Source organism: Macrotis lagotis, chromosome 2, assembly GCF_037893015.1.
Source record: "Macrotis lagotis isolate mMagLag1 chromosome 2, bilby.v1.9.chrom.fasta, whole genome shotgun sequence".
NCBI lineage: Eukaryota > Metazoa > Chordata > Mammalia > Peramelemorphia > Peramelidae > Macrotis > Macrotis lagotis.
The window spans coordinates 162,502,700-162,517,837 of record NC_133659.1 but is presented as its reverse complement, the minus strand read 5'-3'; the positions used below and the strand labels follow the sequence as shown (position 1 = coordinate 162,517,837).

Here is a 15,138-nt window from a genome sequence, read left to right as displayed (position 1 = left end):
AGGTGATGGCATGGACATAAGTGAAAATGAAGGAGAAAGACTGAGAAGAAGTGGCATTGGCTATGAAATGACAACTACAGTTGCAAAATTCATGGTGAGTAGTCAGTTTTAGCACATTATCAATGAGGACTTATTAAAAATGGCTAATAAATCATCAATCATACAAATTATCAATTAATCAATCAAGCAGAATTTATTAAACAACTCAGGTGAGCAGAACAGATATAAAGAATAAATCTGAGCGATAAACTGGTATCCATGAAATATTACAAAATTAAGATGAAGATCTTTATGGAAAGACATGGGCAAGTCTTATAGAGGAAGAAAAAAAGAGAATAGGTTTCAGTATTTAACAATGGAAACAGTCTCTTGCTTATGAGACCACAAACTCATTCATATCTTGAAGTATGTATTTATTTTATTTTATATTACCACATTATTTCCGTGTCATCTTGAATATTTGGGGATGCTGCATATTGTTACCACTATGAGGTCTATGTCTTAGTTATTTTCCCATTTTCCCAAAGTGCTGTTCTACAAGCACTGAAAAATGATTGCTAAATGATAGAAAAAAAGGAATTTCTTACTACTGAGCCACCAGTCTCCTGCTGGATCTTGCGCTGTAACTGGGTGACTCGCCTCCGGGCTCCCTCAATCTGCTCCTCCAACAGGCTGGCAGGGTTACGACTATATACTTCTTGGAAATGCTATGTAATGGGGAGGGGAAAAAAACAAAGAGGAGAACATGATGAAGAATTAGAAATTATCATCACTAAGTACCACCACTCCCAGAAAGGCTGTGAAGAGAGCCAGTGATGATCTATTAGGGTAGTAAAATCAGTGACTAGGAAATAAGCTTTTTAAAAAAACATTTGAGTCATTGAGAATGGGGAGGGAGAGATCTGCATACTTTGCAGGGATATTCCCAAATTCATTTCCAACTGCTTAGCTTAACCAGTCTCCTCCAGAAAGCCCTCAAAAGTACCTACTCCTCTGAGGCCCTGGGCATTCAGTGTTAGCACCATTCACTGTGGCACTGTACCACATTCTGCCAATGCTAGGACTGAAATGGTTCTCATATGTGTTGTCTCTCCTGAAAAGGCCACTGTGCTCCTTGAGGGCAGAGACTAAAGCTCACAGTTCTACTGTAAAGTTAACAGCTAGTGAGCTGATCAATTGTTGATACTCCACATTTTCTCTTATGGGAAGGGGTGGGGAGAGGGTGAATCTGACATCTCCTGTAAGTCTCAATTAACATTAAATATCTCTAATGTGCAAGGCAGAGAGAAAGGAGACTCACAGAATAACAGCTCCTATGGACATGGAAGGTCTCATAATGCAAGAGACAAGAGATGCCTTCATCTTGAATGGCCAAGGTTCAAAGCCTACCTCAGGCACACATAGGTTGTGTGATCCTAGGAGAGTCACAGAACATCTAAGGGTTCTCAAGTAATGCTCTTAAAATCAGAAGCTACAGAGAAGACACTAACCCACACCAGTGGAGAGAGAGAGAGATTCCTCATTTGGGACTGTGTCAAATTAATGCAATCAGAGATCTAGCCCCCATCCTTATACCATATCTATAAAAGCACTTTAAAATTTACAGAATTTCTCTTTTACATCCATTATTCCAAAGATCAAGTGGCTAAGTGGGAGTTGACTTCCTTCTCAGAAAGCAAAACAAGTCTATCACCTACTTCTGCCTATTCCCTTATATCCTACGTGGTGGTACTTTTGTCTTCAGTTTGTGTTTCACTCCTTGGCACTTCCAGATAGGATGACTTAGTAATGCTCACTCTTCTGGTCATCATCACTAAAATACTATTAAAATAAACTCTTAAGGGTCTATAAGTCTTCTTTTAGAATCTTAGTATACTGTTAAATATGAGTGAGCAATCAGTTGAACCTTGGAAGTCTGCTGCCAAATAACTGTTCTTTCTAATAGGATTTGCACTCTAAGTTAATTTACACCTGCTAGCATGTTATTTACAGATTTAAATAGTATTAGCATTGATTAAGATTCTAGACATCAGCTACTCCAACCCTTGATTTTATTGAAACTTGTATTTCAGAACAGAGAAAACATTAACTATATGAGGTAAGGGAGAGGAAAAGTAAATGAGCATGAATAAGAAAAAAGAAAGACTTCATTACAAACATGTAGAGTTCAAGAAAACAAATTCCACTTTATCCATATCTGAAATGTCTTTCTGCATTTTAACACTTTTCTAGCAAGAGATGAATAATATGCTTCATTTCCAGTCTTCTTTTATTGATCAGTTTGAAAGTCTTTCGGAGTTGTGCTGTCATTGTATAAATTGGTCTTTTAACTGGTTTACTTTACTTTGCATCAATTCAAAGTCTTTCCAATTTCCTCTGAAAATGGTATTTTACCATTCTCTATGATATAACAATAATCGCACTATATTCATATACCAAAATTTGTTTGTGTTTGCCCTTCAGTTTCAAAGAGAGGATCAATGATATCATGAAGTGATGCTTTGACTTGCATGTGAACTAGATTTAAGTGAAGTAGAGATAAAGTTGTCAACTTCACTTTGTCTCCCAGTCATTGACATTCAGTGGCAAGGCAGAAGTTAGCATCACAGGTGATACAGTGCCTCAGGCACTTTCATGGTTGTTGGAATAAATTATTCTCATCTGCCCATTCCACTGGGAAAAGTTTTCATATACTTGGGGAAGACATCTCCCTAAATCACTGATGGGTTTTGAGGCCTACTGGTGTATTGGGAAACTACCTCTGGTGTGAGGGCTTGCTGAACTCTTTTAAGGTCTGTTCAACTACTTTTGATATCCACGTATCACCCCCTCTCACCTGTGGCTCCAAGAAACTACAGCATTTTCGGGATGGCTAGGTGGTGCAGTGGATAGAGCACTGGCCCTGGAGTCAGGAGTACCTGAATTCAAATCTGGCCTCAAACACTTAACAATTACCTAGCTGTGTGGCCTTGGGCAAGCCACTTAACCCCATTGCCTTGCAAAAACCTAAAGAAAAAAAACCAAAAACCTATAGCATTTTCACTGACTACACACCAGTAAAACCATCTTGGAACATAGGCTAAACCATGTTAAGGGTAATCAACAATTTATTTTCTATTCTCCAATAAGGTAGTCCCTTAGTTTCCAATTTTCAGATATTATTCAAAAGAGCTGCCTTAAATATTTCAATACATATGGCTCATTTCCCTCTTTATTTGAGCTTTTTGCACTGAAGATCCAGTACTTAGGTTAATGGGTATGCACAGATTAATGAATTTCTGACTATAGTCTTGTTTTCCAAAATAGTTGAACCAATTCAACTATCAACAGTATACTAATGTACCTGTTTTCCCAAAATTAATGTGTCCTAATATTTGTCATTTTTGACTGTTATGTATAAGATGAGAACTCGAAATTACTTTAATTTCAGGGCAACTAGTAGGGTACAATGGATAGAGCACTAGCCCTGGAGTCAAGAGGACCTGAGTTCAAATCCAGTCTCAAACACCCACAAACTGTGTGACTCTGGGCAAGTCACTTAAGCTTAATTGCCCTGTCCAGTCCAGTCCAGTACCATCCCACCCCCCCCATAGCTTTAATTTATACTTCTCTAATTATTATGTGGAATATTTTTTTCAAATGGTTGTTAAAGAGTTTAGATTTCTTGCTGTGAAAATTGTCTGTTCATATTCCTTTATCATTTATCAGCTGGGAAGTGGTTCTTTTTTCTTATAAATTTGAATCAGTGCCTTAGATAAAAGGTTCTCATCTATTTCTTTTCTAAAATGTTCTAAAATTTTATATATATATATATATATATATATATATAGATAGATAGATAGATATAGATATAGATATATATAGATATTATACACACACCCTCATTTTTTAAGGTATCATCTTATTTTCTATTCAGTAACCATATGGAACTTATCTTGGTTCATGATGTACAGGTGCTGAGCTAAATCCACTTTCTACCAGACTGCTATTCAGTTTTCCAGGAGTTTTTAATCAAATAACAGGTCCTGCCTCCAGTAACTATAGGCAGTCTTTGGATTTATCGAACATTATCCTGCTCTGTTTCCTTCTCTATTTTGTGCATTTAATCTTTGCATTGATTGACTTCTCCTTTTTAATCAATGCTGAACTGTTTCAATGATTAATGCTTTATAATGCAGTTTACAATCACTTTTCTTTACACTTTTTCATTAAAAGCTTGAGAATCTTTTTAATCTATCATTTATAAGAACAAGAGCAGATATTTAGGTAGAATTCTATGGTTTGCAAAACACTTTACATACATTATCTCATTTGGTGGTAGATACTATTTTGTTCTCACTTAATGGATGAGGAAACTGAAGTTCAGAGAGGTTAAGAGATTTAAATTTGGTTTTCTCCTAACACCAAGGTCAGGATTCTTTTTTTTACCATATGGGAGTTTTCTGCCTCTTTTTGTGGCACAGATCCCTTTGGAAATCTAGTGAAGTCCATGAATCCCTTTTCATAATAATTTTTTTCAATTGATAGTTGGAGCAAATATTAAATTTCAATTAGAAATTAGTGAAAATAAAGATATAACGTGTTCCCTAGATAAAGTTCATAGATCCCTAAATTATCTACATCCCAGAATACCAGATTTAAGAATCTCTGTACTATATACCAGGATGCCTCTGTGATTTACTGGGATTACAATTCTATATATGAACTCTCCAAAACAGGGATTGCTCAATTCAAGTTCTTTCTCCTCACAAACAATGCTTAAGAGGGATGCTTTTGGTTGTCTTAACCGGTACTCAGATCACTATCAGAGAGAAGGAAGGAAAGGGAGAGGTGACCTGGGTAGACAGTACCTGTAATTCCATCTCCTCCTGTCTCAGCATCTTTCGTAAGATCTGAGTTGCATGCTTCTGCACTTTAGGATCCTAGGAACAGAAGAAATACTAGAGGTAAGATTTAAGACACCCACCTCGAAAATCTGGGTCTCTCCTATTAATCCTAAAAGTAACATTCAAGATATTGTGAGCAGATTCTGCATCATAAATATATTCTACAACTCTGACCATTCTTGGGATTTAATAGATATAAAATGTTATTTTATTTTTAATTTCCACAGTTCTTGGAAGTCTAGTGCCTCCATTCCATCTACCCTTGTAAATCGTCATCCATTCTTCTCCCTCCTGTCCTGTTTCTCTGAATCTCCAGCTCCAATTCTGCTTCAGTCCCATCCTTTCTCCTCTTTATGGATCACTTTTGTGAACCTCTTCACCAAAACTTTTTTTCTCCAGCATGAAATCCCTACCCTTCTTGTTCCTCTAATCCTTTGACTAAGACCTCTTCTCTTAATCCAAAGCTCTATTTCACATTCCTTTAAACCTTCGGTATGGTTGCTGTACATCTGCAATCATTTCTATATCTCTGTTGTTCTTCCATGTCTATCCTGTCTCATCCATATTTCCTTCCTTCTCTCTATCTTAGAATGAAAATTTCCTGGCATAAGGCTCTGAACAAAAGAACAATTCAATTAATGTTGCTCAGGGGGTTAAACAAAAATAGTGTTGGATAGTAACTAACAAAGTGGAAACCAGGGTATAGAGAAACTGCCCCTTTTAGTTTATAATTTTGCAGGTTTCTCACCTCAACTTCCTTCTACATAATTATAACTTAAGAAAAGTTATTTCAATTCTACCTGCTCCCCAACATTTTGAAGTCTTTAAAAGAAAGAACTAAATCTGAGGAAAGCAAATAGAGCAGTTACCTGCAGGGGCTTGGGCCCTGTGATGCGCTGTGGAAGTGGTGGAGGGGGAGGTGGTGGAGGGGGAGGAACAGCTGGGATTACCCGGGAGGGTCCTAGTGAACCTGGATCCTGTTGAAATCCAGGCACCCCAATAGATGAGGAAGAGCCCAAAAGAGTCAATGCTACATAAGCACCAGCTAGAGAACAAAAGGAAGAAAATCATCAAGAGGCAGAATGGTAGATTTTTATCCCCCTTCCTTTCAACCTGTGGTTCAGCAGATGAACTACTCTTAATTCATAGTTTACCATTCCAATCCTATTCTCTCCCTTTCCATTCCTGTCTCTTTAACTCATTCCCTTTCCTTTCAATTAAATATTCATCTTTCTTCCCTTTCTTTGTACCCCCACCATGATATATCTAATCTCAGCTAGTCAGTACCCTTCATTCCTCCTTTAACTCCTTTCTTTAACATTTGCTGATTTTTTAGAACCAAGAGAACATTGTATACATTTAACAGCAACATTGTGAGTTAATCAATCTTCATGGATGCAGCTCCTCTCAGCAGTTCAGAGAGCAAGGACTACCCTAGGAGACCTGCTATGGACAATGCTATTCATATCCAGAGGAAGAAAAACCAAACCAAACCAAACCAAAAAACCCCTACAGAATCTGAATGAATATTACATTCACTTTTTAAAATTTTTCTCTTATGTTTTTCTTTTCCATCTCATAGTTTTTTCCCCTTTCCCTTAATCCTAATTCCTCATTTAGAAAATGACTAATATATAAACATGTTAAACACAAATGTATATGTACAATATTCACCAGGCTGTCTGCCATGAAGGGAGGGTGGAAGGAAATTATGTAGCTTAAAAATATGCATATGTGTGTGGATGAATGTTGAAAAACTTTCATAACATGTAATTGGAAAAATAAAATATCAATTGAGGGGAAAAAAAAACATTTGCTGCCTTTGTTTAGTCTTTACAGAGTTGATGCCAGAAGTCCACTCACATAAACTCAGTTATTGTGCCTCCCAAGTTGCTTCCCCAAGACTATCTTTTCCCCAGAAAAGCGAGGAAGAAAAGACTAAAATAAACTATGAATTGTCCTGAGGGTCTTTATTGAAGCTCAAAAATATAATATTAATGATAAAATTATCTGAAGAGGCTGATACTGTCAATATTTGAAATGGTCATTGGAAATTGCAGCTGCCTAAATTGATTTCTCCATGCCAAGATTCAAGAGCTTTTGGCTGCCTGCTCTCTTCCTCCCCTTCTCCCTAACTCAACCAATCCTAGTCCACTCACTTCCCTGTTCTTTACAACCTCCCAGCTCCCTCCAACTCACATTTGATGAGCTTCACTACTTCCAAGTGTGAACTGTTAGTCACCATGGTGCCATTCACCTGTTGAGAGTTAGAAAAAAGTAACAAAGGGTTGTAGAGACAACCCACCATTTTGTTACCACCAAATAAACCAAGACCAGTCATTCCTTTACTCAGTTCACTCTGTCAATTTATCCCCACCCATCCCTGTCTCTTCCTTTTGTTTCTGACGCTTCCTTTATATGTAGTCTAGAGCTGACTGCATGTGGTCTCTCCAATATTGCTGTAAGCTCTTTTAAATAACATTTCACATTATTTCTTTTTTTAAGTCCTTTTAAAATTTTTTTTCAATTTAAGGCAATGGGGGTTAAGTGACTTGATCAAGGTCACAGCTAGGTAATTAAATGTCTTAAGTTGGATTTGAACTCAGGTCCTCCTGACTCCAGGCCCAGTGCTCTATCCACTGCACCACCTAGCTGCCCCCCCACAACATTATTTCTGAGTGAAGGGAGAAAGAGTGTATGTTCTGTATGTTCTAGTTCTTGCAGCACTTGCAGAATGGAGAACCTTCCAACTATAGAGTCTCCTCAGTGATCTAAGATTCTCTTATGGAAAAAAATAGCATAAGAGGAGCTAGATGAATCATAAAATGCCAATGCAGGAATGGCTTTAGAGATTATCTAAAGTAATATAAATTCAAATAAAAATGGATCTTGTTAGCTGCATTACAGACTTAGAAAAGCCACTAATTAGCATTACCTGTGTTGTACTGTATTTATTTTGTTAAACATCTCTCAAAAATATTTTAACTAGATCCAGAGAAAGAATTATGAACTTTGAACAACGACCAAAGACTATTACCACCAAATCAGAAAAATAAAGTTATATTATTATGTAATTTTATTATCTCATACTTTATTTTTTTTCCTTAAGGATATGATTTCTCTATCATCACATTCAACTGAGATCAATGTATAACAAGGAACCAATGTAAAGAGTCACAGAATGCCTTCTGTGGGGGATGGGGGGGAGGAAAATAGAGGAAAAATTATAAAACTCAAAATAAATAAAATTTTTAAAAAATATTTTAACTGGGTTCAGAAGTATGAGCTGACATTTCCGTTCTACACCCTTTTATTTTTCAGATGAGTAGACTTTAGTCCAAAGAAGGTCAGCAACCCTATGCAAGTTACCCAGTTCATTCTTTTTAGCAGCAGAGTCACAGCTAGAACTCTTGTCTCCAAAAGATATGAGTGCACAAGAGAAAAAAGACTGACCTTCCTTTACCAGTCCCTCTGAAGCAATTTTATGGGTTCATAGGGATTACCAGTCCCCTCCTTCTTGATATACACATCATCTTCTTTACTTCTTTCCTATGCAAACATTCCCCCATTCTTCACTCAGAAGAGGATGACCCTATATTCTAACTGGGACAATTAGAAAATATAAAGAAAAGCTTCCATGTCCCTTCTGCCACCTTCCAGGGAGCTGACTCACTTTGATGATCCGGTCACCCTCCTTTACACCAGCTTTCATGGCTGCACCTCCTGTAATGAAAAGACAAAACCAATTTCTCCCACAAGCTTCTAAATCGACCTCATTGAGTCAACAAGATACCAACAGATTCATCCATCTGTGTCTTCTCTTTGCCTGTTTTATCTCAGTTGAGTTGTCTTGGCTGGGTGCTTCAGAGGCCAGAGCTAAACCTTGCTATAAGGTCTTCTGCCCTACTAGTACTTCCACTGCATCATTAGTAAGAAGTACAATTTACATTACAGACAATGAATTATCTCCCTCCCATTTCTATAGCTCAGCCTGGACAATAGGCTTAATGTGGTGGGGAAGAGGGAGAGAGAGATAGCATACAGATACCTGGGGTCAAGAATGAATACAGGTAGGAATGGATTTGAATAAGGATTGTATCTGATCTATTCAAACAAAAACTACTTCTTAATAAAGAATTCTTCTTAACCTTTCCCACTGAATTAAACATGACTAACCACTCTCATTTACATGTGCTTAGGGTTTAAAAAGTGCCTTTTTAAGCAATTCCCTTCTGAAGGAAGCAGCTCAAGTGTTAGTATTACCATTTCCTAGATAAAGAAATTAAGGCTCAGAAAGATTACTTGACTTGATTGGGAGATACATGATTAAAAAAATTTCAGAGCCAAGACCAATGCCTAGGTCCTTTTGAACAAATGAATGAATAGACATTTATTATGTGCAAAGCAGTAGAGATACAAATAAAAAACACAGTCCATACTCTTACATTCTGATAGGGAAAATAACATATAGGGAAGGTTAAGCTACAAATCAAATGGAAAAGTGCCATGATCTTCAGTGTCCTTTCCAAAAAACAGTGCTCTACTATTATGCCAAGCTGTTTCTAACTCTAATCATAATTTTTTTAAGAGTTGTGGTGTGCTCTCTACTTACACAATATTTCAAACTAGATATCCCATAAGCATCTCAACTCAACATGTCCAAAACAGAGCTCATCTTTTTTCCCCAAAGTTTTTATTTTTGGCCTGCACCAATTATAATTCCCAAGTCTTCAACCACCAGTGTCACACTAGACTTCTTATTCTCCTTTATCGCACATGTCCATTCTATTGCCAGAACTTGACATGTTACATATTTCTCCACTCACACAGATGGGTAATGGGCTAGGTTTAAAAATTAATTTAGGACTAAGTTGTGAAAAGCTCCCTACTGCCTACAGGAGAAAATATAAAATCTGATGTTTAGCATTTAAAGTGATTCTCAATGAGATCCCATCCAACTCTTCAAATCTTAATACACATTAATTACTCTTTTTATGAACATTATAGTTTAGCCTACCTGACCTTCTTACTGGTCATTATCGATTTATATATGACTCTCATATCCTTACCTACGCACTCACTAGATGTCATCCACACCAGAACACATTCTCTCCTCACCTCTAACTCTTAGAATCCCTAGCTTCCTTCATGGCGCAGCTTAAGGTTCTACAGGAAACCTTCTTGATTAGGGCCTATCTTTTATAACTTGAAGGAACCTCAGAGACCATCTAGTCTGATTCCCCCAGGAAACTAAGGCTCAGAAAGGTTAAATGACTTCCCTAGATATCAGAGTGAGTTCCAAGAGGCTAGTCTTGGTGTTTCCTTACACCACGGTACTTCATGTTTTGTCTTTCCTAAGTTGTTAACATTATGTTATTTTTGTAGACTCAGAACTTCATCAATGCTCAGAACTTAGTAGACAGTTAATAAATGTCTACTGATTTGAACTGCACTAAATAAAGAACTAAAGTGAACTTAAGTTTGAAATTGCAACAGGAAAGAATGAAGTAAGCAGCACTCTCTGAATGTGAGATAAGCAAAAATATTTTTCTATAAAGATATCAAAAAAGAGAATTCTTTCTTGAGTTAGATGGGGAGTGGGGGATGAGACTTTTTTCTGAAAAGGGTCACTTTGATGTTTATAATATCATTTATGGGTTATGTTTAGTCAAATATTTAATTAATCCACTCCTAAAAAGTTCCTAGATTTAATGAATTTCAAGGTTCATCTGTGGTTGCCTTGATAACACCCCTAAGACCCTGCCCCTGACTTAGATTAGATAATCAAAGAATCTCAGAGGACTCCTGTCAGATGACTAACTACATGGTCATTTGATACAACTATCTCCACAAGAATTCCCCCTAATATCTCTGATAAGTGGTCATCTCTCTGCTTTAAGACTTCTAGTGAGAAGAAGCCCATTTCCTCCAGGGTCAGTCATTTTATGTTGATAACACTTTCATTTTTTAGAGACTTTCACTTTCCATGGACCTTTCTGCCTTCACTCAATGCTTCTACTGCTTTGCCCTTTCTTGCCAAAAAGAACAAATTAAATTTTTCTACCACATGACATCACCTCCAATACAGGAATAGGAATGTTATCATGCTTGAAGAGAGAATACAATAACTTCAAAATATCTGGTACATTGTTTAAACTAATAATAAACAGACAATAATAATAAATAAATGAATAGGCAGAGAAATTTACTAAACAAACAGAATAAGAAAAAGAAGGAAACCTAAATTGAATTCCTCATTTTTCAGTCATTTCAAGATCATTATTATACTAAAACTAGGATTTTCCTACTGTAACTTCCTACTTGTGCCTGGCCTTCCCCACAAGCCACCTAGTACATGAAGCTGTTTCCTTTCTATCTTGGACTAGTTTTCTGAAATCCCCTCCCTTCCAAAACTTATCAAGGGTAGATATCTTTGTCTACTTAAACCTATCCAAATAAAAGCTTCCAGAGATGCTCTCCTCCTCCTCACTGCCCTTTGCTTGTAAACCTCAATTTTGTAGCACTTTCCCCACAAGAGCTCTGTGAGATAATCAACGTGCACGTATTATTATTATAAATAAGGAGCTCATAATTAATCTTATTTGAGACTTTTTTCCTATATGTTTCTAATTACCCTCTCTGTATATACCTCCATGTTAGTCTTTTTAATTCAAGTATTACATCCTACTACCATTAAGATAATAAATGTAGTTGACTTATTTCTCCAATACTAGTACATCAAATGTACTGATGTTTCAAAAACAGGCTTCTATATTCTTTTGGTTCAACTGGGCATCTGCCCAGGGGCCATTTTTTCCTTTCAGCAATTTTTCAGGTGGGATAAATCAGTAGTAAGTTGAACCTAAGGACATTCTGCCTAATGGTCTGGGACTATTATTGGGGGAGGAAGGAAAGAATTTTCCCTAGTCTCCTCTATGGAATTGATTCCACACTGGAAAACAAGCCAAATCATTCTTGGCATCTTGATAGCCTCCTTATCTTCCCCTAGTATGTTATGAAGAAGCACTTTGAAAAAAATAAGATACATTTATAGGGTATTATTGTTGCTATTATTATTGTTATTATCATAATCATCCTCCAGGTAGGGAGATTGGGACAATCACCAGGCCGGACAGACTGCACCAGGACAATTCGATCACCACTGACTGTGAAGCCAAAGCCATGCTGGTCCTTCTGGATGATGACACACCGTTGGACGAGGCCTAGGGAGGGGAAAGAGAGAAGGGTAGAGACAAAATCAGGGACTCCGATCATCTATTAGCCAGGGGAAAGCAGCAGGGCAAGAGTTGGACAACTGGAGAACTGGAGAAAAGGAGTCAAGTTCAGGCCAAGAGAAAGTTCCAATGGGTTATCCTCCAGAAAGCTTTTTTTTTAACTAATTAGGAGAGATGGTAGCTTCTCCTAGATCCACTTGCCCAAAGATGCAACTAACTATAGTGACCCTAAAACCAATGACCCATATATGTACTTACCATTTCCTTATATACTAACTACAGAAGCATTCCAACTGTGTGTTCTCTGCCTCTTTGTATGAGATTAATCAAATAATCAAATAATAAACAAAGGGTGTTGGGTGTTGGTGGGAGCATACCAAGCAATATTCTTAGAGTTTAGCATTAAATCTCAGTGACCCCCAGTAATGAAGTCCTTAAAGACCACAGGATCTTTTCCTAGCTGTGTGACCTTGGGCAAGTCATTTAATCCCATTGCCTTAAATAAACAAAAAACTTTTTAAAAAGACTGCAGGATGGGGTGCTAGGAGGTGTAGTGGATAAAGCACCAGAGTCAGGAATACCTGGGTTCAAATCCAGTCTCAAAACATTTAATAATTACCTAGCTGTGTGGCCTTAGGCAAGCCACTTAACCCCATTTGCCTTGCAAAAACCTAAAAAAAAAAAAGACTGCAGGATTTGATAAAGAGCTCTGTTGTACCAACTAAATGATGTTCTACATTCCTATCTGTCTAAACTGACTCAAATTGACCTCATATTCTGTGCCCTCCCCTGCCACTACTAACAGAATAAAGCCAGACCCAGCAAAGAAAGGAGGGAATTTTATAAATTCTTTGTAGGTGGAAGAGATTTTATTAATCTTAGTTTGTCATTTTTTTTGATGAGATCACTGAACTCTAGATAGTCTGTTTTCTTAAGCATCTATATATCCCTCACAGCAAAAACGTATCAGTGAACAAGACTCATTGACACACTACTGTATAGGGTGTGAATATTACTTTCATGAGCTTCTGGTATGTGTGAATCTATATCTAGGAATAAGGATTCATGTGCATATATGTACATATAGATAAGCTGTATTTGTATTTGTGATTCTGGGTAGTTACCTGTGGTCTCACAGGAGTCAGAAGATTGGCGATGGTGGTCAGGGGTCTTTTGCTCAGGGGCCGAATCACTCAGAGAAGACAGGTTACTTAACCTGGAGAAAGAAGAAAAGAGGGGAGGGGAGGGGAGGAGAGAGAGAGGGTGAGAAAGAAAAAGGAGAAGGGGAGGGGTAAAGGAGAAAGAGAATAGGAAAAAGAAGAGAGAGATAAGCTGAGGAAACCCAACATGACAATGCCTAAGGGGATGCCCACCCAGAGGAGGGTAAAACTGATCATCCCCCCCAAAGCCCTTTTCAACCCAGAGGGAATAAAGCAGTTATATCAATATCAAAGACAACACATCCTCTCCAGAATCCTAGGATAGTGGTACTTGTATAACATCTCTAAAACTCAGCAGAGGTTAAAAAGTCACACCCCCTCCCAGCATTAGAAGGAAGTAAATGAAAACAAAGAGAAAGAAATGGGTGCTCACACACAGTGCTGAGGCTTACCAGGCTGTAATAGGGCTAATGGAACAAAATGAAGCAGCAGAGAGAATGAATATGGGAGAAAGGGGTGGGGGGAACAAACAGCTCATTAGTTTTATGGAATGGTATTCTAAGGGAAGGAAAAAACCAAAATGTAGGCTGAATCAAAAAGGAGAACATGCATTGGACAAGGAGATGGCATCAACTGGATGAGAAAACCTTCCCACTTTACTTTCTTTTTATCCCTGCAAAATCCACCTATCTAAAAGGGAGAAACCCCAAAAGGTATGTGGATATTTGCTGGTGGCTTGTGGGTTAAGGTGAACTCTGCATTTTTTTCTGAAGGAGGAGGAAAGAGCAATGACTTCAGCTTCTGCAAACTGTTTCATGTTAAGATGCACGAGCCCAAGTCTTCCAAATTGTCCTAGGGCCCCTTGACTGAAGGGTCTAGAACCCATAAAATTCAAGTCACTGAGCCAAATCCTGGATATTGTGACTACAGTCAAGAGGATCCAGGATTGTCACAGATCTCCAACTTTAGCTGGCCTTTGAAACTCCTGGGCCAAAGAAAAGGGAATATAAGTTACCTAATTCCCCCATTGCTACTGCCATTTAAAAGGCTATTTACTCACAACCTTCCCAACATCCCTCTTACCTTGAAAATTGAGACTGCTTTTTACTGGCTGGTCTAAGAGACAAAAGAGCAAAGAGTGCCAAGGAAGAAAAATATTGTAGAGCCCAGGAGGCATTGATGTAGGACAAGAGGGGGAAAAGAGGGAAAGGGAGAGAGAATACAAGATATAAACTAGACAAGACAGTTAAGATGTAAAAACATAATAAAAGCAAGAAATATACATAGAGGGGGGTTAGTCTCTACTCTTTTAAGGCTATGTGGGCTCTCATCGGTGGCAAGAACTAGCATATGACTTCCCTAAAGGAAAAATCTGGGAATTGCTTAAAGGTCAATGGCTTAAATGTATGTGAACTTGACAAAAAGTTCACGCAAGAATAACAGAAAAAGGAGGCATTTTAAAATTTTTCTTCTTTTTCTTATATCACAATTAACACTCATCTGCCCTTCTTGTAACATATACATATAATCAAATAAAATAAATCTCCACATTGGTCATTGTTCCTGACTGGAATGCATTTTTCATTCTATAACTCCAGTTCACCATCTCTTGGCCAAGAAATGAGGAGCATGCTTCAAAAAAAAAGCATGTGACTAGTTGATTCATTTATCAGTTTTTTCAATGTAATTTTCCTTTTTTGCTGTTGTAGTTACTGCATAGCTTGTTTTTGGTTATGTTTTTCTTTACTCTTCATCAGTTCAATTCAGTATTCTTCAGGTTTCTCTGAATCTGATCCTTTCATTATTTCTTACAGCACAATAATATTCAATTACATTCATATGCTACACTGTGTTTAG

At 37.5% G+C, this 15,138-nt stretch overlaps 1 protein-coding gene across 5 annotated transcripts in view; it reads right to left on the bottom strand.

The window, feature by feature from the left end:
• LOC141513404 (rho guanine nucleotide exchange factor 11-like) overlaps window positions 1-15,138 on the bottom strand; it is a 134,654-nt gene that overhangs the window by 38,324 nt on the left and 81,192 nt on the right. For all 5 annotated transcript variants that reach the window (XM_074223161.1, XM_074223159.1, XM_074223160.1 and 2 more), the window contains 7 exons: window positions 13,246-13,337; window positions 12,011-12,109; window positions 8,560-8,609; window positions 7,086-7,143; window positions 5,756-5,931; window positions 4,851-4,922; window positions 588-707 (listed from right to left, as the gene is read on the bottom strand). In XM_074223161.1, the coding sequence (XP_074079262.1) occupies window positions 588-707; window positions 4,851-4,922; window positions 5,756-5,931; window positions 7,086-7,143; window positions 8,560-8,609; window positions 12,011-12,109; window positions 13,246-13,337 (667 nt within the window). The remainder of the gene's footprint in view (window positions 1-587; window positions 708-4,850; window positions 4,923-5,755; window positions 5,932-7,085; window positions 7,144-8,559; window positions 8,610-12,010; window positions 12,110-13,245; window positions 13,338-15,138) is intronic.